General features: G+C 44.2%; 1 protein-coding gene across 3 annotated transcripts in view; it reads left to right on the forward strand.

The window, feature by feature from the left end:
* The first annotated feature begins 1,370 nt into the window (after positions 1–1,370).
* The window catches only part of LOC111980424 (growth factor receptor-bound protein 2-like), a 35,036-nt gene continuing 11,905 nt past the window's right edge, over positions 1,371–24,501 (forward strand). The window contains exons 1-2 of one of the 3 annotated variants that reach the window (XM_024137327.2): positions 1,371–1,473; positions 2,289–2,582. In XM_024137327.2, coding sequence (XP_023993095.1) covers positions 2,505–2,582 — 78 coding nt within the window. In that variant the 5' untranslated portion in view covers positions 1,371–1,473; positions 2,289–2,504. Of the gene's footprint in view, positions 1,474–1,509; positions 1,680–1,747; positions 2,583–24,501 lie in introns of those variants that run through there. The other 2 variants (XM_024137328.2, XM_070438772.1) reach the window with 2 other exon arrangements.

Raw genomic sequence — 24,501 nt, forward strand, 5'->3', positions numbered from 1 at the left:
GCTATTTGGCCCTAAACAGAGAATAGTACACAGTGGCAGAATACCTGATCACTGTGACTGATCCAAAATTAAGGAATTCTCAGTTTCCACAAAATGAGGTGGAAACTGAGCTGCACTTTCTAACCTCCTGCCAAATGTATGACTGATTTTTAAAAATGTAACCTTTATTTAACTAGGCAAGTCAGTTTAGAACAAATTTGTAATTACAATGACGGCCTACCAAAAGGCAGGGACGGGGCTGGGATTAAAAATAAATTAAATTAAAATATAGGACAAAACACATATCATGACAAGAGAGACAACACAACACTACATAAAGAGATACCTAAGACAACATAGCATGGCAGCAACACAACATGACAAAAACATGGAAGCAACACAACATGGCAGCAGCACAACATGGTAGCAGCACAAAACAGGGTGCAAACATTATTGGGTACAGACAACAGCACAAAGGTCAAGAAGGTAGAGACAACAGTACATCACGCAAAGCAGCCACAGCTGTCAGTAAGAGTGTCCATGATTGAATCTTTGAATGAAGAGATTGAGATAAAACTGTCCAGTTTGAGTGTTTTTTGCTGCTCGTTCCAGTCGCTAGCTGCAGCGAACTGAAAAGACGAGCAAGCCAGGGATGCGTGCGCTTTGGGGACCTTAAACAGAATGTGACTGGCAGACGGGTGTTTTATGTGGAGGATGAGGGATGCAGTAGATATCTCAGATAGGGGAGGGGGAGTGAGGCCTAAGAGGGTTTTATAAATAAGCATCAACCGGTGGGTCTTGCGACGGGTATACAGAGATTACCAGTTTACAGAGGAGTATAGAGTGCAGTGATGTGTCCATATAAGGAGCATTGCCAATGCCAATTAGAGACACATATTTCCCTCAGATTACACGGACCCACAAAGAATTTGAAAACAAATCCTATTTTGATGAACTCCCTTATCTATTAGGTTAAATACCACAGTGTGCCATCACAGCAGCAAGATTTGTGACCTGTTGCCACAAAAGGGCAACCAGTGAAGCAAAACATCCATTTTAAATACAAACTATATTCATCTGTCTAATTATTTTCGCTTTTGTACTTAAACTATTTTCACATTGTTACAACATTGCGCATAGCCAGAAGGATAACATTTGAAATGTCTCTATTCTTTAAGAAACTTTTGAGAGTTTAATGTTTACTGTTAATTCCTGATTGTTTATTTCACTTTTGTTTATTTTCTATTCCACTTCCATTGCCAATCTAAACATGTTACCCCTGCCAATAAAGCCCTTTGAATTGCATAGAGAGAGAGAGAGAGAGGGCGGAGCAGTGGAACAGGGGAGTGGGCAAATTTCTGTGCAGATTTAAGTATTCCCAAAATGTCGCGATAAGGAAGCTTCCTATATACAGAGCTCACKTTCTAGGAAGTGGATAGCCTACTAAAACCACGTTTTTTGTATAATTTCAAGGGATAGCAAGTAGAAAACAAGGTAACATTAAATGAGTGTAGGTGGACTAGGCCTAGGTTACTTCAGAGACCTGAACAGTTTCACTTCAAGCAAGACCTGGTGGACCGTCGTACACCTTTTTGACATGATTTAGCCTATATTCTTGTTTAATTAACCTACATTGTAGGACTAGCACAACAATAGCCTAATAGTCGTATCTTCGTCATCTTTCTTCTGTTGGAGCTAAAGTAGGCCTACAAGTCTCATTTCGTAGTTTTAGCAATTGTGACAACTAGGTTACTTTTAACTTTGTAACAAACTGTTGCTTGTCAAATTTGGAAACAATAATTTATTGCATTGTTACAACTATCGCAGCTCTTTGTTTTCACTCGAATGAGCTGGAAAGGTATACAAAAGAATGACTTGGCTAATGGCAAGGAAAGAGGGCAGAAAACATTGTACGCGACATAAAACGATTTTGAGTCGAAATTAGACATTCCATATTTAGCTCGAGTTTTGAGTCATCAACCACATCTGCCTGTCAAAAATCCTCTACAAGGCGTGTAAATTAGCAATCCCATTGGTTTTGCACAGCTACAGAACACCTATTGGATATGACAGTATTCTCACATCCGATTGGTCAATTGTGGAGATGATGTGGTTTAGTTGGCTTGAGGAAACGTCAATCAGATTATATCCTTCCTCCCCTGATTGCGCGAGCGTCAGAATGCTAGTATTGTCTATGGGCGCGGCATCACTTCACAAGCTATCATATTAGTGCATTGTTTTCCGGTGTTGGTTAATGTTGCTTTACTGCTACATAGTCTCAGGTTTTCTATCTGCGTTCATATTCACAGGTTTGTAGCGGCGTGCAGCGAGTGAGGGTATTTGTGCTACTCGGAGTGACTGGTCAGACCAGGGGGAAAACGGGACCGGAGCTGTTCTGTTCTTTTTTTTCTGACATTGTTCATAATTTTCATCATTCCTTTGAGGAATAAACTCAATTGAAAGACTTCAGAAGGGTACTTGTGCATTCATCAACACAGCATACAGGTGTTCCAACAATCCTCACCATGGAGGCCATTGCCAAATACGATTTCAAAGCCACTGCAGATGATGAGTTGAGTTTTAAGCGTGGAGAGACGTTGAAGGTAAGCAGCCCATTGCTTCACTATTTATATTCTTAAGAAATGTGTCATATTTTTCCTTTGTGGATATTATTAGGCCTAGTTATTACACTATTTGCAATAGCCTGTTACCTTTTGTTGTTGGTCATTTTGTGTCTTCATATTAGACACTCCTGCACAGTAACTGGTTTTAAGGACATTATCTAACAACTTGTAACCAGTAAGACCCCTAATTCACTTTAATTGGTCGATTTAATAAAGTATTTTCTAAGAGATTTTACCTTGTCTTTTCAAAGGTCTATTTATTATGATAGACCTACAGAATGAGAGGGAATATAATGGAATATAAATATAAACATGTTGCAGGGGTGTTTGTTGTCCTTTGGTTCCAACACATTGAATGAGGGGCAGCTAATGTCTTTGCCAATGGCAAATGATATGGTAATCGGTGTCATGTTTTCAAGGAAAAGTTCAGCGATTGTTTCCGTACAGATATGGAAAAGGATAGCACTGGTAGTCTTTGGCAGGACACAATTCTGTCTTTCTCACATCCTATAACAAGCATCCTATACTGTACGCCACATTTTACATGCAGTCGTCATTTTGTATGGAGAACCAGAATGAGCAACCCCAAAATTAGTCTTTGTAGCCTATATGACAATAAGTTTTAGTCAAAGAAATGCTACAAGAGGAAACAGAATGCTACTGTAAGTAACCCTCCCCCTAGTTTGTTAAAAACTACGCTTAATAAGCTCTTCCATTGAATCCTTTCATTATCCTCAGTAGTTCAGCAATATTGGACTTCTTCTGTGGTTAGACTGTGGACTGTGATAATGCTGAAACAGGAAGTCTCCAGTATCATCCTTGGCTTCTATACATTTTCCCTCACTCAGTCAGAAACGGAGAAGGAGAGCTAAAGAGAGGATGAGCTGGCAGTATGTTTCCAACCACACCCCTTCCCTTGCTGGGATTATGACAGCTCCTTCATTTCAGTGTCAGAACTGTACGTTAACAGCTCTGCTTCAAGACATGCTATAATGGTTATAAAAGCTCTATTATAGCTGAACTTTTTGTGACATAACTGCATGCTGACACATGACTGCCTGCACTGCAATCATAATACTGGTGTCAGTTCGGGTTAAAACCATATGCAAAAAAACCCAATATGCAGTAAAGAGAAGATTGAGAGTGAAGTGTGTGTTTCTGAGGTAAACAGCTGGTTGTGGTTGTGTGCAGTCTTGTCTTCTTTCCAGTTCCCTCTTTCAGCTGGTGTTTTGAGAACGGTCTGGCCCTGTGCTCTGTTCTCCTCTACTCCGGCAATGTACCCCGGCAACGCCACGTTCAGAGGCAGAAACAGATCTGGCGAACCAGGACAGGAATACGCATTCATATCTCCTCGAGAGAAACATCAGTTGAAGATGTTCACACTAGAGACAGGAACAAATCTGATCATGTGGCCTTAAAAGGAATATGGCCGCGAGCTGTGAAAACAGTGAACAAAGTTATCAGTCAATTTGTTGCCTCATTCAACCTCAGTTCATCATGCAGCGGCTTTCGCACTTCAAAGAGAAGCAGTGTTCGTCACGCCGTTTCTGGCGGCATCTACCGACTTAACAAGTCTGGAACTGCCCAAGAGGAGCATCTGAAGGACAATTGGTGCGATTGCCGATCGGTGATAGGAGGCATGTGAGTGCAGGCTATATTGCATACAGTATACACTAGTCTAAGTAACTTTTACTATCCGTATAGTACATTCTGTCAGCCAAACCAATGTCCCTCCTGTATTAGCCAAGCTTTTAGCCGGCGTGACAATGACCATAGCATTTGGCAAGACGGCACAAACAGACCTGGGAGCGGGCTATATTCTAACAGCCAAATCAATCGATTTTTTTTCTTGTGTTACCTGATTTGTTCACAGAAATGAAGCTCAATGGAGAGCGAACATTCTTTATCTCAGCCCTGTAGAAGGGGATGGGGAGTATGCCAGGCAGCTTGCTCCATCCCCTGGGCCTTAGGCTTCGCTCGCTTGGCGGGTACCACATAAATATTAATCGTCCAAGAGTGTGATGTGGTGTGTGGCAACAACTTGCCGGTAAAAACACTACTACACCCGAGGCTATTCTCTCTTTTTTCTCTCTCTCTCCCTGCTCGGTTCTTCCTGCGTAGCATGCATGCATGCATGAAGTCCGCCCGGAGTTGCGAAAGGGTTCTGTCGAGTTCCGTTTTTGCAACTTCCCAGGGAACGCTCTGCTGACGCAGTCTTGGCTCTTCTGAGTTCATAGAGGGAGAATCTGGAGGGGATTCAGGAACGTCGGCAGTGATCTTATCCCTCCTTTCCGAATTGAATTCTGACCGTGGAGGGAGGATGGTGGGAGAACGGGGCTCTTAGGCACAATTCTCGGGGCCCATAGGTGTCCTCTTCTTAACCACACACTTCAAAGCTTCTGGCCTGGCACTGTGTCAATGCTCCAGTACTGTTCCAGCATGTACTATTACACAAGTGTTGTTACATGGTATTCAGTGAAGTGGCTCTTGTGAAATAGGTCTACTCTCTATTGATGAATTGAGCTCTAATGGAGTAAGCCTACTGTCTTCCAATGCGTGACGTGCCATGTCCATGATCGATTTAGCTCAGTTCTTGAGATCCCCTTACAATACAGGGGACATTAAGTCCTCATGGATATTTTTAGAAATCTGTGAAGATGAGAGATTATTTCCTCCTAATATGTAGGGTAACTCCCCCATCCCCCACTTTACAAAGGGTGGAGGAGTTTATTCTCTGGAATTGAGTTGTCAGGAAGAGAATGGCAGAAATAAACAACACTTGCCGCCAGAAGTCTTGTATGATGTCTTGAGTAACACAAACATCTCGGTTTTTCTCATGCATTTAGAAGGGCATGAGAGGAGACCTCAGTTTTTATTTACGGAGGTTTTTTGATGCAGGACAGACTTTCAATGGCTCTGGGGCATGCAACGTCTCTTTCTCGCTCCCTTTATTTTTTCTGTCAACTGAGGCCGCAGCTCAAAAGCCGTGCACCATCAGGTCTAAATTTAGCCTGCAAGCAAGGAGTGGAAAGAAAAACCATCTGAGACAGGAACCTGGTCACGGTCTGCGTGGCTGATGGAGAAGTCCAAAGAGAATGGAGCATCACTCTGGTCAAACAAAGGAGAAGAAGGAAACAACAAACAGCTTTGGTCTCAAATCACCTGACTGTGTCTGGCTAAATAGTTTTTAGGTAAGTAGCAGCACCTAGCCTGGTCCCAGATTAGTTTTTGCTGTGTAGCCAAATCCTATGGCCATTGTCAATGTCGTTTGGCTAAGGCTATACAGCACAGATCTCAGACCTGCCTGGTCTCACTTTGGCTCTTTGACTTTTTGGTGCAAACCCACGGACGTCAGAAGTCTGTTTTCCCGAGCTGGCAGTCAGGCACAGAAGGATAAAGAGGGAGAGAAAGAAAGAAAGCACTCCACTCTCCCAGAGGCAGCGGGAGCTAAAACGGGATGTACTGTGAATGTACAGTAAAGTGTCTGTCAACACTAGCTAGTGAACTGAACTCATTCCCATGGCGGATGTTAACCTGGCTAGGTTTCTTAGGACCTTATACACCAGAAGCTGCGTCCTATGGGTCACTTATGTCATGCATGATAGGTTCAACCTTCCCAAGTTCTCTCACGTCACCCCGCTCCTCCGCTCTCTCCACTGGCTTCCAGTTGAAGCTCGCATCCGCTACAAGACCATGGTGCTTGCCTACGGAGCTGTGAGGGGAACGGCACCTCCGTACCTTCAGGCTCTGATCAGGCCCTACACCCAAACAAGGGCACTGCGTTCATCCACCTCTGGCCTGCTCGCCTCCCTACCTCTGAGGAAGTACAGTTCCCGCTCAGCCCAGTCAAAACTGTTCGCTGCTCTGGCACCCCAATGGTGGAACAAACTCCCTCACGACGCCAGGTCAGCGGAGTCAATCACCACCTTCCGGAGACACCTGAAACCCCACCTCTTTAAGGAATACCTAGGATAGGATAAAGTAATCCTCCTAACCCCCCCCCTCCCCCTTAAAAGAGTTAGATGCACTATTGTAAAGTGGTTGTTCCACTGGATATCATAAGGTGAATGCACCAATTTGTAAGTCGCTCTGGATAAGAGCGTCTGCTAAATGACTTAAATGTAAATGTTCTTCTGCCGTTTTACCATAGCATTTCTATGTGTATACTAATGAGTGTGTATGGGTGCGTGTGTGGTTGACACTGACTCCTTTGACAGGGCGAATGTACAGTATATCAACGCTCCCATTTACAAGGTGGAATCACCACTCTATCCAGATGAGTGTCAAGACAAGGGCGATGGAAGGAAAGACAATAGACCCACATTGACTATCCCCATTGAGAGAAGAACAGAACAATCATTAATCCATCTGCCCTTCTCTGTCACAGCTCTTGTCCTTATCTTTGTCCTCCAGAAGGAGGAAATGAAGGTGAGCGATGCGGCTGGCTGCACTCCTCCATCTCTCCATTTCTCTCCTCTGTTCCCTTCATCCCTCGTTCTCTTCATCCTGCCGACTGAAGCATTGTTGATAGAGAGAACGAGGCCCTGTTTATTTATTTCCCCTGGCAGAAAGAGAGTGAGTGAGAGATTTTAACAAACTAGCAGGTCCCATGTCAGAGCATGTGACCTGCTAGAGGTGCTAAAGAAGACCGAGGGAGAACAGGTCTAAAGTAAACCCACATTCCTGTGCCAGGCTCTCTCTCGTCACCTCCCGTCAGGTTAGGTTTGTGAACTAATGTCCGGGTGTTTTAACAAATCGGGCACTCCCCCTATAGGTTAAGTTAGGATGTTCTAACAAATCATGCACTCCCCTCAATACAATGGCAGGGTGTTAAAAACATTTTTGCACCCTCGTCCCCCTGCGGCTACTGTAGCATAGATGATGCTTATTACCCTTGGAAGTGAATCTGACCTAATTACAGCATGAGATCGTCTGACTGGAGAGCTGGCAGTGCACACATGCACAGAGATATATATATACAGTGGGGAGAACAAGTATTTGATACACTGCCGATTTTGCAGGTTTTCCTACTTACAAAGCATGTAGAGGTCTGTAATCTATCATGTACACTTCAACTTGATGAAGACGAATCTAAAACAAAATCCAGAAAATCACATTGTATGATTTTTTATAATTAATTTGCTTTATGCATGACATAAGTATTGATACATCAGAAAAGCAGATCTTATAATATTTGGTACAGAAACCTTTGTTTGCAATTCAAGATCATACGTTTCCTGTATTTCTTGACCAGGTTTGCACACACTGCAGCAGGGATTTTGGCCCACTCCTCCAAGAATAAACTTTCCAGACACTTCACGTTTCGGTGTCGCTGAGGCATACGGGACTTCAGCTCCCCAAATTTTCTATTGGTGATCAGGTTGAGACTGGCTACCACTACAGGGACCTTGACATGCCTTCTTACGGCGCACTCCTTTAGTTCCCTGCTTGTGTTTCAGGTCGTTGTCATGCTGGAAGACCCTCCACGACCCATTTCAATGCTCTTACTAGGGAGAGTGATTGTGCCAAGTCTCGCATTACATGGGCCCATCCATCCTCCCTTCAACAGTCAGTCATCCTGTACCCTTGACAGAAAAGCATCCCAAAAAGATGAGTTTCCACCCCCATCTTCAGTTGGGATGGTCCTTGGTTGTACTTCATCCTTCTTCTTCCTCGAAACACAGCGAGTGAGTTTAGCACAAAAAGCTCTATCTTCTATCTCATCAGGACCACATGACCTTCTCCCATGCCTCCTCTGATCATCCAGATGTCAATTGCAAACTTCAGACGCCCTGGACAGTGCCTGGCTTGGACATGGACTAGGTGCGCGCAGGTTTAATCCTGACGGTAGGTGATTACTATGTTTTCTTGAACGTTGGTCCCAGCTCTCTCCAGGTCATCTCCAGGTCCTCCGTGTAGTTCTGGCTTAACTCACCTTCCTCTGACATTATGCCCACGAGTGATATCTTCATGGAGCCCCAGACGATGGTGATGATCATCTTGAACTTATTCCATTTCTAATAATATCGCCAAACAGTTGCTTATCACCAACTGCTTGCCTTTCTGAGCCCATCCCGCCTGTTGGAGTCTACAATTTATCCCTGATTCCTTATACACTCTCTGTCTTGGCCATTGGAAGTGGAGTCTGTTTATTGAGTGTGTGCAAGGTGTACTTTTAACAGAGTACGAGTTCAAACAGTGCAGTAATACAGTATGAGTGGAGAACAGGAGGCTTCTTAAAGAAAAACTAACAGGTTGGAGAGCCGAGTCTTACTGTGTAGTGATCAAATACTATGTCATGCAATAAAATGCAAATTAATACTTAAAAATCATCACAATTGATTTTCTGATTTTTGTTTTAGATTCGTCTCTCACGTTGAGTTACCCTGATAAAATTACAGACCTCTACATGCTTCGTAAGTAGGAAAACCTGCAAAATCGGCAGTGTATCAAATACTTGTTCTCCCCACTGTATATATATATATACATACACACACACACACACACACACACACAGAGTTGTCTCAGTGTATCTTTGAAAAGTTTACTGCTACTGTCTGACCCAGTCGTAAGGCCAAAGGCTGCTCTTGTTACTCCTGTGTTCAGGGACCTTCACTTTGAAGCCATCCTGGAGCCTTGCTTCCTTGTTTTCCTGCTTGTCCTCCTGTGTGGTTTGGGATGGGTAGATGCCGAGTTCGCTCCATTTCTGTTGGGAATGTCCTGAGATTTGACAACGTCTAAGGAACGAGGGATTTTAAACTTTCAGAAGAAAATAGTATTTTCAGGTGTGCTCAGAAATTTCCAGATAGTTTCATTTTGCATGGGTTGACTTCACCCAGTCTTAATTCTCTCCAGGGCTACAGTAGTTGAGGCTCACCACAACCCACTCCCTACTGCTCTTTAGCTACGAGTGTGATCATGGGCCCGACAGTGTGAAAAGCAAGACATCTTTTCCTGTCACAGCTAATGCTTCTCTTGACTCTCAGCCTCACAAAACGCATGCAAGCAGATGCATACACACAACTGTGTCAAGCCCACCCTAGAAAACACACGCACGTACACAGACACACACTAAACTAATCCACAGTGGGACTAGCGTGGGCTCTTCAACATGATGTTTTTCCTCAAAGCTGCGATCCCCAACACTGCTCTGTCTAATGCCTCGGAAACAGCCCTCTCACCCTCTCCTCTCTCACACCACACACAGCCTCTCACCCTCTCTCTCACACCACACACAGCCTCTCACCCTCTCCTCCCTCTCACACCACACATCCTCTCACCCTCTCCTCTCTCTCACAACACACACAGCCTCTCACCCTCTCTACAGTGCTCTTTCAAAGATCCATCTCTAAGCCCAGTCAAATGCTTTAACCATTGATTAAACCTAAACCGGCCTTCTCCCATGTGGACCAACCATACAATACATTGGCCTGTTAGCTTTATACGGATGGCTTTCTAACTAGAAGCTTTGTTTTCCCTCCCTCCCCTGAGCTTTTAAATAAATTTTTTTTCACAACACCCTGAAATGGCTCCCTATTCCCTATATAGTGCACTACTTTTGACCAGAGTCTTATGGGCCCAATCAAAAGTCGTGCGCTATATATGAAAATAGGGTTCCATTTTGGATGAACAAGTTGCCTTCTCACACCTCATTTGTCTTTACTGTGATGTCAATAGAGCCACTTCCTGATATTGATTGTTCTCACTCTATTTGTATACTTCAGGGACTGGAGGGAACAGGCTAAATGCTCACTGCAAGATTATTTACTGGTTTGCTTCAATTCCAGGAAAAGCATAATTGTTTCAGGAACTGTGTGCGTGTGTCTGTGTGAGATAAATTAAGCAATTTCTTCTTTCCCATCCTGTAATTTGGCCGTTGTGATGGAACACAATTCCATCAACATAATGTGCGTGAAAACACCCATAACTTTTGCGGTTCCGAAAGTGGCATTTGTTTTATTTATTTAAAAGAGCCTGCCTGGCTGCTGCTCTGCTTCACTCTCCCTTGTACAGCTCCGGTTAATAAAGTAGCTAAAAATGAGCCTTTTTTTTCTCCTACTAAATGTTACAGCATAGTTGCGTTAGTTATTTGTTAAAAAAAAAATCACAAATCCCTTTATGATGATGATCAGGACCTGTTGGTGGTAGTTTTGTGATAGTTGCACTGTGATTTTACATTTAGTGAGGGGGGGGGGGGACGCTTTTCGGTTAGGGATTTTTTTTCTTAACGTCAACAATCCAAATTTCACAGCCATAGTTAAGTTACTACCATAAAGAAGTGAAATATTTGTTCATGATCAGCAAAACAAGCTTACAAAATTGTAGAATCAATTTGCAGTACATGTTTTAGCTAGCTAAACTAGATTCTTTACATCCACTGCACTGGGTTTCACAAGATGACAGCCTGGTTTGCTCAGGAGTCTCTAAAACATTCAACAACACGTATTACAAGTCATACAAATGTCACGTCCACCAGCAAGCTAAATATATGGTTAGTTGGCTAATGTTAGCTAGTCACCTTGTTAAATAGCAAATTTCGTAAATTAACTTATGACCCAAAAATATGCATAATCCTTTCCTGCATTAAAATATTCCTCTTAACTTTAAATTTTTTGCATGATTTTGTTATGACGTAATAATTACTTAAGTTTGCTTCCATCGTAGTATTTTTGCAACTTTAGAGACTTGGGTCACAGTGCTTCATGGTAGTTCTGATAACCACTAGATAGGAAGTCTGCATGTCAATTTGCATCGTTTGGAGGGTCAACTACAGGGCTCAAAGGCACTACCCCTCACTCAAAGTTGAATTGGAACACCACTTCGACTCGATGTGACTCGCGGGATGGCACAAAACGGAGGGGGAGGGCTGAGGTTGGGGGTAACTGGGATTGAGCCCGAAGAGGCGGAGCGAGAGGGTTTACTCCGCCCATAATCTGTCCACATTTAGAAGATTATTAATTATTAAGCAAGTGAAGTGTTTTTTTGTATGGGGGGGCAATGAGAGTTTAGTCAAGATAAAAATGTATTGCTATTGGGATATTGTGAGGCTTTTTGATCTAGTAGACATTTCAAAATGCTTAGCATGTTACGAGTGTACCGACGTAAGTGTGATGCGAGTGATATCCCGGCAACTTCTAATAAAGAACTCTTTATATCAGAGTTGTCCCTGTTGGAACTCGTGACAATCTATGCATATTCATGAGGTTAGCATAGCATCTCACTCTACATTGAAAACAGGCGGTTGACGTCAACACCCCGCATTTTAATATTTTTGACAAAACTATTAAATAACGAGATCTATACACCAATCACCAGAGAGGAATAGACAGGAGCTCGACAGCCTGCCATTCCGCTCTGTGGACAACGAATCCCATTGTTAGGGATTGATGCGTATCCCGTCATTATATCCAGTATCTCTGGTTATACCCAAACTCTAGTTTATTTATTTTATTTTTACCGGGACAGTGCACATTAATCAACGTTTCAGTAAAAGTGCCGGTTTTAGCCAGCCGGCTAATTTTCAATCGCAGTCCCTGGGCAGGTTATTAAAAAGAATTACAATATAGACAATCATTGAGCAGTGAGCACACGCAGAGCAACATAGGACAAGCAAGACATAGCATACAGACAGAGCAACATAGAACAAAAAGCAGCAAGACAAAATTCATAAAAGCAACAAAGTGTTTCCACACCTCACAAGCTACAGACAACATGGAAAGCGGCAATACACAGCTAGGGATTATGTTCACATCTGATTGACCTTTAGCCATGTCTTCATGCATTTTGTGAAAGTGTGATATGTGGTGCAGTTATGTGTGTCTGATGGCAGTGTATTCCAGACATGGGAAGCTGTCACAGAGAAAGCGGATTGACTAAAGGTGCTTTTCCTTAAGGAAAAGTCTATATCCAGAGTTTCTGATGAGTTTTGTGACACCACTGCCTCTGAGAAGTAATAGTTACGATGTAACGATCCTGTTACAATTGTTTCTGTACACATTTGAGCAAAATAACCATATTTTGCAGTTCCAGAAGCCTTGTGGTGTGCGTCTGAGAGTAACCAGGGGAGCAGGGAGAGGGAGAGAGATGGCAACCATGTTGACTCGCAGTGGTAGACGTATTGCTCGTTATTCATCTCGTCTGATTACGTAGTATCTGTCTTGACTGCATCAAACTGAGAGAAATTAGCTTAGCTAGGCTAATTGAGACTACATTACTTTAACTGTGTGGTTTCCATTCCTTTCTATAGCAAATCACACCATGCCCAAATGAGCGCGTCYGCAAATTGATTTTGTCCCCCCACACCAAATGCGATCACAGCATGCAGGTTGAAATATCAAAACAATCTCTGAACCAATTATATTAATTTGGGGACAGGTTGAAAAGCATTTATGGCAATTTAGCTAGCTAGCTTGCAGTTGCTAGTTAATTTGTCCTATTTAGCTAGCTAGCTTGCTGTTGCTAGCTAATTTGACCTGGGATATAAACATTGAGGTGTTATTTTACCTGAAATGCACAAGGTCCTTGACTCTGACAATTAATCCACACATATAACGGTCAACCGAATCGTTTCTAGTCATCTCTCCTCCTTCCAGGCTTTTTCTTCTTTGTACTTTATATGGCGATTGGCAACTAACTTTCATAATAAGGTGTATTACCGACCTCAGTTCATCTTTCAATCACCCACGTGGGTATAACCAATGAGGCGATGACACGTGGGTATATGCTTCTATAAACCAATGAGGAGATGGGAGAGGCAGGACTAGTACCGCATTCAGCGTCACAAAAAGAACTGACTTCTATTTTAGAGCTTGGCAACGCAGACGCTCGTTTGCGCACGCGAGCAGTGTGGGTGCAATGATTGAATAACATGTATGTGTACATTTATTTCGCATTCAGATTATTAAGTAGCAGCCTACCTGTTGGCTCTCGGTGTTGTAGCCTGTCTTTCTCATTTAACTTTTAGTTCTGTCATTTTAATTCCATCTTCCATTGATTAGCCTAGATATCTGCCACACGGAGCCTCTATCTATGACTGTAGCCTAGTGCCGGTTTGATGACTTCAGAACAGTACTTCCACTGGTAGTGACTGAGTGAAGGAAATGCGACTGTTAAATGTCAAACTGCTATGGAATGAAAGTCCAGCTTCAGTATTCCTCCAGTTTGAACCACAACCAGAGGATGGGTATATTACGGGCATATTGCTGTTCTGCTGTTCTCATTTGTTGTTCATATGGTAAGTATGTATTTGTTGCACGAGAAATATAAGGAAAGCTATTACTGCCACCAGTACAGGCATTGTGAAAAACACAAGGCTCGTCGTCAATGAATTGAGTGGTATCCGTTGACAGTTTCTGATGTGCGCAACTGATGTAGTGATGTCCCATTCCCTAGGCCTAATTTAGCTCTCCCTTCCACTAGTTGCTCCATTTTGAGTGCCACTCCTCCACCGAGCGACCCTCTAAAACGAGGGGGAGGGCTAAGGGGAGGTATTTGGAATAAGCCTTCCTCTCTGGTTTAACCTAGTCCTTGCGTGCCAACATGCAGTACAGGACTCTCGACCCTAGTCCTTGCGTGCCAACATGCAGTACAGGACTCTCGACCCTAGTCCTTGCGTGCCAAATGCAGTACAGGACCTCTCGACCCTAGTCCTTGCGTGCCAACATGCAGTGACTCTCTCCCTAGTCCTTGCGTGCCAACATGCAGTACAGGACTCTCGACCCTAGTCCTTGCGTGCCAACATGCAGTACAGGACTCTCACCCTAGTCCTTGCGTGCCAACATGCAGTACAGGACTCTCGACCCTAGTCCTTGCGTGCCAACATGCAGTACAGGACTCTCGACCCTAGTCCTTGCGTGCCAACATGCAGTACAGGACTCTCGACCCTAGTCCTTGAGTGCCATTTTTTTGATTGAACTGACCTGGAAGACCAGCTGTGTTAAATTCAATCACTGAGTTGATCAATTAGCTCAGTTGGTTAAGTATGTTGCCTAGTTGGGACAAAAAGATCGACTATGTAGAGACCCTCTGTTGCCTCATGCTGACTCATCCCCAGCTGGTCTCATCACTGTGGGTGAGTCAGTTGGCATTAGAGTGCTAACATGCTAGGCAGGCACCCCAACATACAGGACTCGTCTTCTGCTCATCTTCCCGATCAGAGTGACTCATTCCTCTAAGTTACCCCTGCGCTCCTTCACACTAAACAACAGCAGCATACAGTGTTTTCCACAAGCACATGGAGTAGCCAGCCAGGGTCAGGTTAAGACATTTTTGCCGAACAAGCTCTATTTTGGTGGCCTCTGGTACATTCTAATACTGGATAGTTTCTGGCTGAAAATACAATCAGGATATAACACTGATCAAATATTTTCACACTTTTACATTGTTAGTTTCATCAGCTGTTGTGCAATATGATATAAAACACAGGAACAACTTCATTTTGACTGCACTGGGCCTTTAATGCATCCTGTAAGAGTCTGACTTCCACAGGCTTCAGGTATGATTGAAGAATGAAGTAGGTGTTGAACATGGGCTTTGCCACACAGAAAGCAGCATTCTCAAAATTTTCATTAAATCAGTAGACCGACAGTATATATCTTTTGAAAATAAGTATACGTGGCTTTTAAAACAATTCAAAGCCTACCAGTATGCAAATTAGAGAGCCAAATTACCGAATCGCATCGTTAAGAGAGCAGTTGGACTACTGACGAGTCACTCACTTTAACATCATTGTCTGGCGAGTACTAAAAGACTTCATATCAAAAATACAAATGAGATCTTTAGTTTACTTGTCCCGATGCGACACCATGGACATATACAGTAACTACGTTGTATGATTTATGAATGGCAAGGATATATGAGATTGACTTCCTACAGTCAGTTCCACACCTTTTATAAACAAGTCAAGCTGGCTGTTCGTCAATCAAAGCACAGTAAAGAGCATATGCGCCACCACTCCGTGGATGTTTATGAAACACGCCAGGGTCCAACGGTAGCTTTTTTTTCTCACTGGTAAAATTTGTCATGTTGGGCCCTGGAAAAAATCTACTGGCCTGAACAGAATTTCTACTGGCCCGGACATGGTGTAGTTCTTAAAGGGATAATTCAGTATTTTGGCAATGAATGTTTGAAGGAAGTTGCTAACTAGCATTAGCACAATTGCTAACTAGCAGTAACACAATGGCTGGAAGTTTATGGTAACTGCTAGCATGCTAGTAGGTACCTAGCATTAGCTTGTGAAAACTAACTCCGACTTCCTTCATTGCCAAAACCCAGAAGTATCCCTTTAAATGCACTGGGGTCATGCAGGGCCTATAGGTTGGCAGCATGCTTTCTCTCTATATTAAGCTATTAAGAGGCTACATTTGGTGATTATATGTATTAAAAAGCTGTGTAATATAATTTGGCAATGTAAGTCATTACGCTATTCTTTAGAATTGTATTAATTGCGTAATTTTTTTTCAAAAGTATGTAATTTTGAGAAGATTTGAAAATAGGACGTTGCCTCTTTGAGTCCAAAAGACATATCAACATGGCTACAGTAGGCTAGCCAAGACTAATTCTACATGTCTTTTTGTAGCTTTCTTTTTGCAGACTATCAACAGTAGCCAGCATATTGCTAGTATGTTTTTCTTTTGTAAATCACTTTCACTAAAAGAAGACAATAGGCTAGGTGGATTTCGACTCATCGTTAAGCACTTTATATAGGATGTGCAAATTCATGCTCCATCCCTCCGTGTAAATAAATTTGACTGCAACCACAGCACACACAACACACACCCAAGTACCGAGAGACGGGACAGACAGCAGACTGTCAAACCAGCAGTGTTCCCTGTCATCACTCACTTTGTAAAGCATAACCTCGTTCAATAGCTCTCCTCAAAATAGGATCAGTTGCAGTTACCTCTGTAGCATCTGCTCGTCTGTCACCTGGGGTGAGTCAGTTAGCATTACCGCGCTAACTTGTTTATGCTAGCGCTAACATGCCCAGGCCCGGCTGCCTGCTGTGTCTCCTGTGAGGCGAGAGACATAGTTCGCATTAGAGATACACCAGGGACACTCATCTTCTCTTCATCTTCCCAGCCAGAGTATCAGAGTGACTCATTCCTCCCCTAAGTAACCCCTGCGGTCCTTCACAAGTGGTAGATGTCATACCACTCACTACACCTGTCAGTGGAGCAGGGCAGAGAGCAGGGTAGAGGGGTTAGCTTGTGTTTGTGCGTGTATGCTTTCTTCTCCTGCATTAAAATCTCCTTTCGATTCTGCTTTCTCTCTCAATTCAATTTAATGGCTTTATTGGTATGGGAAACATATGTTTACATTGCCAAAGCAAGTGAAATGGATAATAAACAAAAGGTATCTCGCTCTCTCTGTCTCTGTGCTGACCCTGAAACTCTACTGTTGTTGACAGTTTGTAGACATCGATAGAAAGCCCTCCCAGGGGGAGAGAGTGTCTGAGAGGGGCCATCTGGGCAGACTAGATCCTCAGAGGGCTGTCCCGTACACTGGGCCTCTCTAGTCTGAGTGGGCTATGTTGTGACTGCCTGTCTCAACCTAATGGGCCTGCTCTTTCACACTCTGTCGCTCTTTCTCTCTCTGTCATTCTTTCTCTCTCTGTCGCCGTGTCTGTTTCTTTCTCTTTCTAATCCAGACAGCCCCAATCTGGGATCTCGTTAAAAGTGTCCCAGTGCTGTAGCTGGATTAGAGGTTTAGCTGTCGCTCCTCGCCCTTTATCCCCTCCTCCTCCGACACAGGATAAATAGACCTCATGGATTAGCCCCAAAACAGAGGCTGGGACCGGGGCCAACCGGGCAGAACCGGGACAGGGGGCAGAGAGGGACACAACAGCACACAGCTCTTCAGGAAAGCAAGGCCCCAGCTGCTACAGGCTAGGCTCTTGGCACCATCCAAAATCCCAGAAAACTGGAGGGTTGTGTAATGAACCTCGATTACCACTGACTTTATCCAAGTGAAGACTTGGATGTGTGGCAACTGGCAATGTAAGATTCAGTCCAACTAGAGGATTGTGTGATGTACTACTACACTATGCATCAATGTTTTAGTGTTGCTATTTACATAAAGCAGTAGTTTGGATGATGTTGTAGACACGCTAGGTACCATGTTACTATGCAAAGTATGCATCAATGCTTAATGTTGCTATTTTCATAAAGCAGTGGGTTGGAAAATGTTAGACATGTCATAGTTTGTTTTCAGAGGTCTAAACAGATGCAAATCACTGTACTGTACATGGAAATGCACCACTTTCTTCACTGTACCAATTCCTACAGTATGCTTCAATAAATCGCTGCTTAAAGCACTATTTGTATGTTTTTGTGGAGACAAAGCTGATTCTTGTGAGTTTATGTAGAGCCTCTTTGTGGAAAGAAATATACTGACCAAAAATATAAACGCAACATGTAAAGTGTTGACCCCATGTTTCATGAGCTAAAATAAAAGATCCCAGAAATGTTCCATATGCACAAAAAGCTTATTTCTCTAAAATGTTGTGTAGAAATGTGTTTACGTCCCTGTTAGTGAGCATTGCTCCTTTGCCAAGAGAATCAATCCATCTGACAGGTGTGGCATATCAATAAGCTGATCAATAAGCTTGGGCCGGCAAGAGCTACGGACAACAAACACAATTGCATTTTATCGATGGCAATGTGAATGCATAGAGATACCGTGATGAGATCATGAGGCTCAATGTTGTGCCGTTCATCCGGTGCCATCACCTCATGTTTCAGCATTATAATGCACAGCCCCATGTCACAAGGATCTGTACACAATTCCTGGAAGCTCAGAATATCACAGTTCTTCCATGGCCTGCATACTCACCAGACATGTCACCCATTGAGCATGTTTGGGATGCTCTGGATCGACGTGTACGACAGCGGGTTCCAGTTCCTGCCAATATCCAGCAAGAGGAGTAGGACAACATTCCACAGGCCACAATCGACAGCCTGATCAACTCTATGTGAAGGAGATGTCGTGCTGCATGAGGCAAGTGGTGGTCACCAGATGCTGGCTTTCAGATCCACGCCCCTACCTTTTTTTTTTAAGTATCTGTGACCAACCAATGCATATCTGTATTCCCAGTCATGTGAAATCCATAGATTAGTGCCTAATGAATTTATTTAAATTGACTGATTCCCTTATATGAACTGTAACCTAGTAAAATCTTTGAAGTTGTTGCATGATGCGTTTTATATTTTTGTTCAGTGTAGATATAAATGTATTTCTTTTGCACTCTCCCACCTGCAGTTGATCAATTTTCTTGTCTGCTCTGATTCCCAACGTGCGCACACACACTCTGATTCCCCTCACATAGTTCATTAAGTTTTCTGTCAGGTATCGCCCGTCTGTTTCTCCACGCACCTCCACGGACACCTTGGATGTTTATCGCTCTGGGAGAAAGATAAGCTTACCTCCTGTGTAGTGTGTGCGTGTTTCTCTCGGTATTTCTCTCTCTGAATTTCTCTCTCTGTCTCTTTCATTATGCTCAATTTTTCTCTCTCCTTCCTTCTCGTCTACCATCTCATGTATATTCATGACGCACCAGAAAACAGTATTCACCCTGAATGCCTTGTTCCCTGGCTGGTTGTGGATACAGAACAGGCTCGCACACATACACTGAAACACATATATACATACACACACATCCCCCCCCACTCAAACACCACACAGAAGTCTCTCTTGTCGGAGTAGAGGAGAGGAACCCCCTGTGGATATGCTTTAGATTTAAGAGCATGGTGTCTGCTGAGTTGTTGCCCCGATTGAATTCACATCCCTGGTTATAATCCTGCAGTTTGATTCCTTCCCAATCCTCTCTGGACTACACTCTGCAGTGGCAAAATACCCCTCTCTTCCACCTCCCTCTCTGATTCCTTCCCAATCCTCTCTGGTCTACACTCTGCAGTGGCAAAATACCCCTCTCTTCCACCTCCCTCTCCTCCTCTTCCACCCCCCCCTCTCTTCCATCCTTCTAGTCCTCGTCCATCATGCTCTTGTATGAGACCTTACTTTATTTAAGTATGCGAGAACATGGTGCAGTAGCATTGGCGTCCTATATTTAGATGTGGATAGGCATGCGTGGTGTGTGAGAGAGTATGCCATGCGTGTGCATGCCTGTGGGTGTGTGTGTTAGATAGTATGCGTCCATGCATGCATGTGGTTTTGCCACCCACAGCCATTGACAGGCGTGTTCCACTCCCACGGTGAAGCGTGTTAACCGGGACCTTCCTCCCAGGTCACTTTATCTCATGTCACGTACAGCCCTATCTGGTGTCCTTCCTCCTGAAAACCCACGGTGGATCTTGGCACACAAACTGTAACACTTGGGTCCTCAGCGCACAGCGGCTGCAGCAGTAATGGGGCCATCACAAGACTTATCACGTCTGGTTTAGGAGATGGCAGAATGAGGATTTGGGATGATCATGATGGTGTGTGTGTGGCAGCTGTGAAGGAGATTACTCCGGGGCCTGATCTTGTAAATGTAACCGCATCAACGCCCTTACAGAGGTTTACAACAAGGCAACGAGATCCGTCCAGAGGACTGTGCCTCAGCCACGACCAGTGACACTCTGAGGCAATTACCATACTGAGATATATCATTCACTACAGCCACTATGGTTCTGCCTGCTGAATGGGAAGCAGGCACTTATAGCTTCACCCTCCGTTAGCACGGTGGTTGCTGATGACATAGCCTATACATATCATAGTGCCATTGTGCTTCTGTATAGAAAATACAGAGAAGTGGAGACAGAATGGGGGGGGAAAGAGATGGAGAGGTAGTACAGGGAGAAAAGGGAGAGATTGCGATGAAGCAGGACACAGAGGGGTATCAAGAAGGGTGGAGACAGAGAGAGAGAATGCATCATTGTGTGCGACAGGAAGAAAGAGCTAGGAGAGACAGAGGTGTGTGCATGTCATTGCCCCAGCCAGTCAGCCTATTGTGACAGCTAGGCTACCTCTGTTTCTGTCCCTAGGCCTGATACGATCAAATTAGCAGATGGTATTATAGCAGTGAGTGGTGTGGTCTCATTTCATGAAGTCGACAGACAGTTTTATGTTTTTCCAGCTTTAAAACCCATTACCGGTCTCTGTTATGGGAAGTCCAAACTGAATTAGACAGCCACTGATGAAACGATGTACTGCACAACAAAATGTACTGTTAATGGTAGCCAGAAAAAAGACATTGACTGACACTGTCTTCATTGCCGTGTCGGATGGGTTTTACTAGTCTGTTTTTTTGTTTCTCATTCTTTGAAGTGCGCTTGTCTTTATTTGGCTTTCACAAATCCCTGGCTCAAATTCACTTTGCTTTAGTGCCAAATGCATGGCCACGTTGCCTTTTCTTTTTTCATAACATGCTCTCAAAGTCTTTATAGGAATTCAAAACAATGGGATAACAGTTATATCCTTCCAAACCATGGATTAGATGTGTTTTAAGAGAAACTCTCTCTCTTACGTCTTACTCTTATGATTGTGTTGGAAGGGTTCATGTGAAGGGGGTGCCTAGTTCTTACTAGTCAGCAAGCAAGGTGGAGAGTGTCCACATTATATTGGAAGCAGAGTCCAGTACCCTTCTGTTGTTCCACCTGTTATGACCCCCATACCACACACACTCACATACAGGACGCAGCCTCTACGTCTGTGTACGTGTGTCTTCTTCTCCCGCTACGTTCTCTCTCTCCGTCAGAGCACTAGCTCCTTGTTTCCTAGCATTGGTGTAATTAGTTTTATCAGCAGCCGGAGCTCCTGCCTCGCTCATGGGAGGGAGAGGACTGTCATTATATCCCTCATTTCCTTCCCTCCAGTGCACACACACACACGCAGAGAAACACACGCAGAGACACACTGTTGCACATTTCCACACAGACATGGATGTACTCACCCACGCACACACACACATTAGCTCATCCTCTCCCTCAGAGATTCATGTATGCGCAGTATTCAGTCATACTAGAGGCCCTACATGTGTCTGTCAGGACTGGATTGGCTCTGACTCTTCAGAAGGTTACAGCACCGCGCCTCTCTTCATCACTAGCAGTAGCTATCACTTTAGAATCCTGCTCAGGCCAACACAGCCCCCAGGGTACAGACTGGGTGAGTCACCAGTACTGAGCAGCTGGGCGTGTGTGTCTGGGGGGGTGGGGGGGACTGTCACACTGTGTCTATCTCTCCCCTCTCTCTCTGTGTATGTTTATCTCCTGCGTTCTCAAACTGCGTGAGTATTTATTACCGTGTTTGAGTGTGAGGGACAGCCGGCCAGTGTTAGGAGGCATGGGCCAAACACTGCGCTGGTCGTGCTATGGGAGGTGCTGACTGTGTGATTGGCAGATTGGGAAGCAGTCAGAGGCCAGCAGTAGACACACACCAGCATCCCTCAGAACAAATAAGGGTATCCACCCCCTCATCTGTCACTTTCTCTCTCTCTGTCTCTCTGTCTCTCTCTCTGTCTCTCTGTCTCTCTGTCTCTCTGTCTCTCTGTCTCTCTCTCTCTGTCTCTGTCTCTGTCTCTCTGTCTCTGTCTCTCTCTCTCTGTCTCTCTCTCTCTGTCTCTCTCTCTCTGTGTGTGGGGGGGGGTGTTATGCTTGCTTATCAGTCTTAAACCCCTCATCTCTGCCAATGGGGGATTTGAATTCAATAGAACAGAAATTGGGGCAGATTTTGCATATATTCAGATTTCTCCACAGGAAAAGGAGGTCAGCTAGTACAACACTGGTTCCTTGTTATAGTTATTTTTGGAACAAATATCTATGGTAAACAGTGGGGCAATTCCACGGTAACGGAATGATGCTGAGACTCCCAATGTTTCCCTTTAAAATGTATGTTAAACAAAAGCAGTCAACTTTTTTCACAGGGATGACATTTAACAATTTCCACAGAACATTTTACAAAAACCCATTTACTTAAAGAACAGTGCAGATTAAAAGTTTGGTGACACAATGATGGAACAAACAGCACAAACCGTAATTCTGTTACCAAACTGTGCATCTGCACAGGCCAAGTAAATGTGTTTTTGTAACATTTTCAGTAGAAACTGTTAGAAGTCGTCCTTGTGCGTGGAGTTGTATGGTTTCACTTTGCAATCATTGTTTTTTGTTTGACGTGCATTTTAAAGTGAAACATCTGACTCTCAGCCTCATTCTGTTATCGTCAAATTGCTCAGTAGTAGAGTTGGGGAAGATCATGGTACAACAGAAAGCATTTTAGGAATCACTAGCACGGTTAAAATTGACCCGTATGTGACATCACAACTGCCTATACATTTTCTAACCCACTATTATTTACATTAGGAAGCCTAAAATATAACCCATGTCTTTTTGTTTCCTGCTTGGTGCACATTGTTTCCTGTCCTCTGTGTTTACAGTGGCAGGCCATTTCACTTGTGGCCTGGTAAGAGTGGCGCCATAGCCCCATGGCAGAGACCGCGAGAGAAAACTAAGATTAATGGGTGTTTACTGAGACCAGCGAAGGCTAAGAGACTGAGCCTGGCCATTTCTCTCCACTAAGATGACTGGGTCATCCACCGTAGTGTGGAGACACTGTGGGAGACGATGCAGGCCCCAGTCACATCAGTGTTCTGTATGATGGTCTTGCTTGTGGGAGACAATGCAGTCCCATGCTGAGTTGGCATCAGACAGGGACAGGGTAATAAAGAGTGTAGGTGTAAGGCCATATGTTTGAAATAATTTGTCTAGGTAGAAGTTGCCTTTATAGACCAACAAGCAATTTTTCACTCAATCAAACTCATCCAGAAAGAGCAATTCCACCAAGACTCATACTACGGTACTTCTCCCACTCACACCTAAAATCCATTCATGTTCTATCAACCGGAATCCTCTTCCATCCAACCCTAAAACCCATTTAACTCCACAGTTTTTGGTCGTTGTCTCAGAGAGCTCTCTGGCGGTTACAGAGTGTTTGGTCGTTGTCTCAGAGAGCTCTCTGGCCCGGTTACAGAGTGTTTGGTCGTTGTCTCAGAGAGCTCTCTGGCCCGGTTACAGAGTGTTTGGTCGTTGTCTCTGAGAGCTCTCTGGCCCGGTTACAGAGTGTTTGGTCGTTGTCTTTGAGAGCTCTCTGGCCGGTTACAGAGTGTTTGGTCGTTGTCTTTGAGAGCTCTCTGGCCCGGTTACAGAGTGTTTGGTCGTTGTCTTTGAGAGCTCTGGCCCGGTTACAGAGTGTTTGGTCGTTGTCTTTGAGAGCTCTCTGGCCCGGTTACAGAGTGTTTGGTCGTTGTCTTTGAGAGCTCTCTGGCCCGGTTACAGAGTGTTTGGTCGTTGTCTTTGAGAGCTCTCTGGCCCGGTTACAGAGTGTTTGGTCGTTGTCTTTGAGAGCTCTCTGGCCCGGTTACAGAGTGTTTGTTTGTGTCAGCCATCGATGCTGATGGATCTGTGGCCGGATGGTTGTGACAGATGGTCTCTCTGTGGGGACAGGAGGGGGTCTGGTGGTGTGGTGGCAGTCTGGTCAGGTCCCACTGTGGATCCTCCAGATGATCACGGTCAGGTTGACTGACCCGGACTAGGACACATGGGTGCAGGGATGGGGGCAGTCTGTCTGGAATATCCTTTCACCTTGCTAGGCTTTGTGAATGGACATATGGGAGGTTAGGGGGGAAATGTGTACGGTATAGAGGTCAACCGATTAATCAGAAGGGCCGATTTCAAGTTTCCATAACAATCGGAAATCGGTATTTCTGGACACCGTACACCGTATTTCTTTACACCTTTATTTAACTAGGCAAGTCAGTTGAGAACACGTTCTTATTTTCAATGACAGCCTAGGAACGGTGGGTTAACTGCCTTGTTCAGGGGCAGAACGACAGATTTTTACCTTGTCAGCTCGGGGATTCAATCTTGTAACCTTATGGTTAACTAGTCCAACGCTCTAACCACCTGCC

The sequence above is a fragment of the Salvelinus sp. IW2-2015 genome, unplaced genomic scaffold, assembly GCF_002910315.2.
Source record: "Salvelinus sp. IW2-2015 unplaced genomic scaffold, ASM291031v2 Un_scaffold1159, whole genome shotgun sequence".
In the NCBI taxonomy this organism is placed as follows: domain Eukaryota; kingdom Metazoa; phylum Chordata; class Actinopteri; order Salmoniformes; family Salmonidae; genus Salvelinus; species Salvelinus sp. IW2-2015.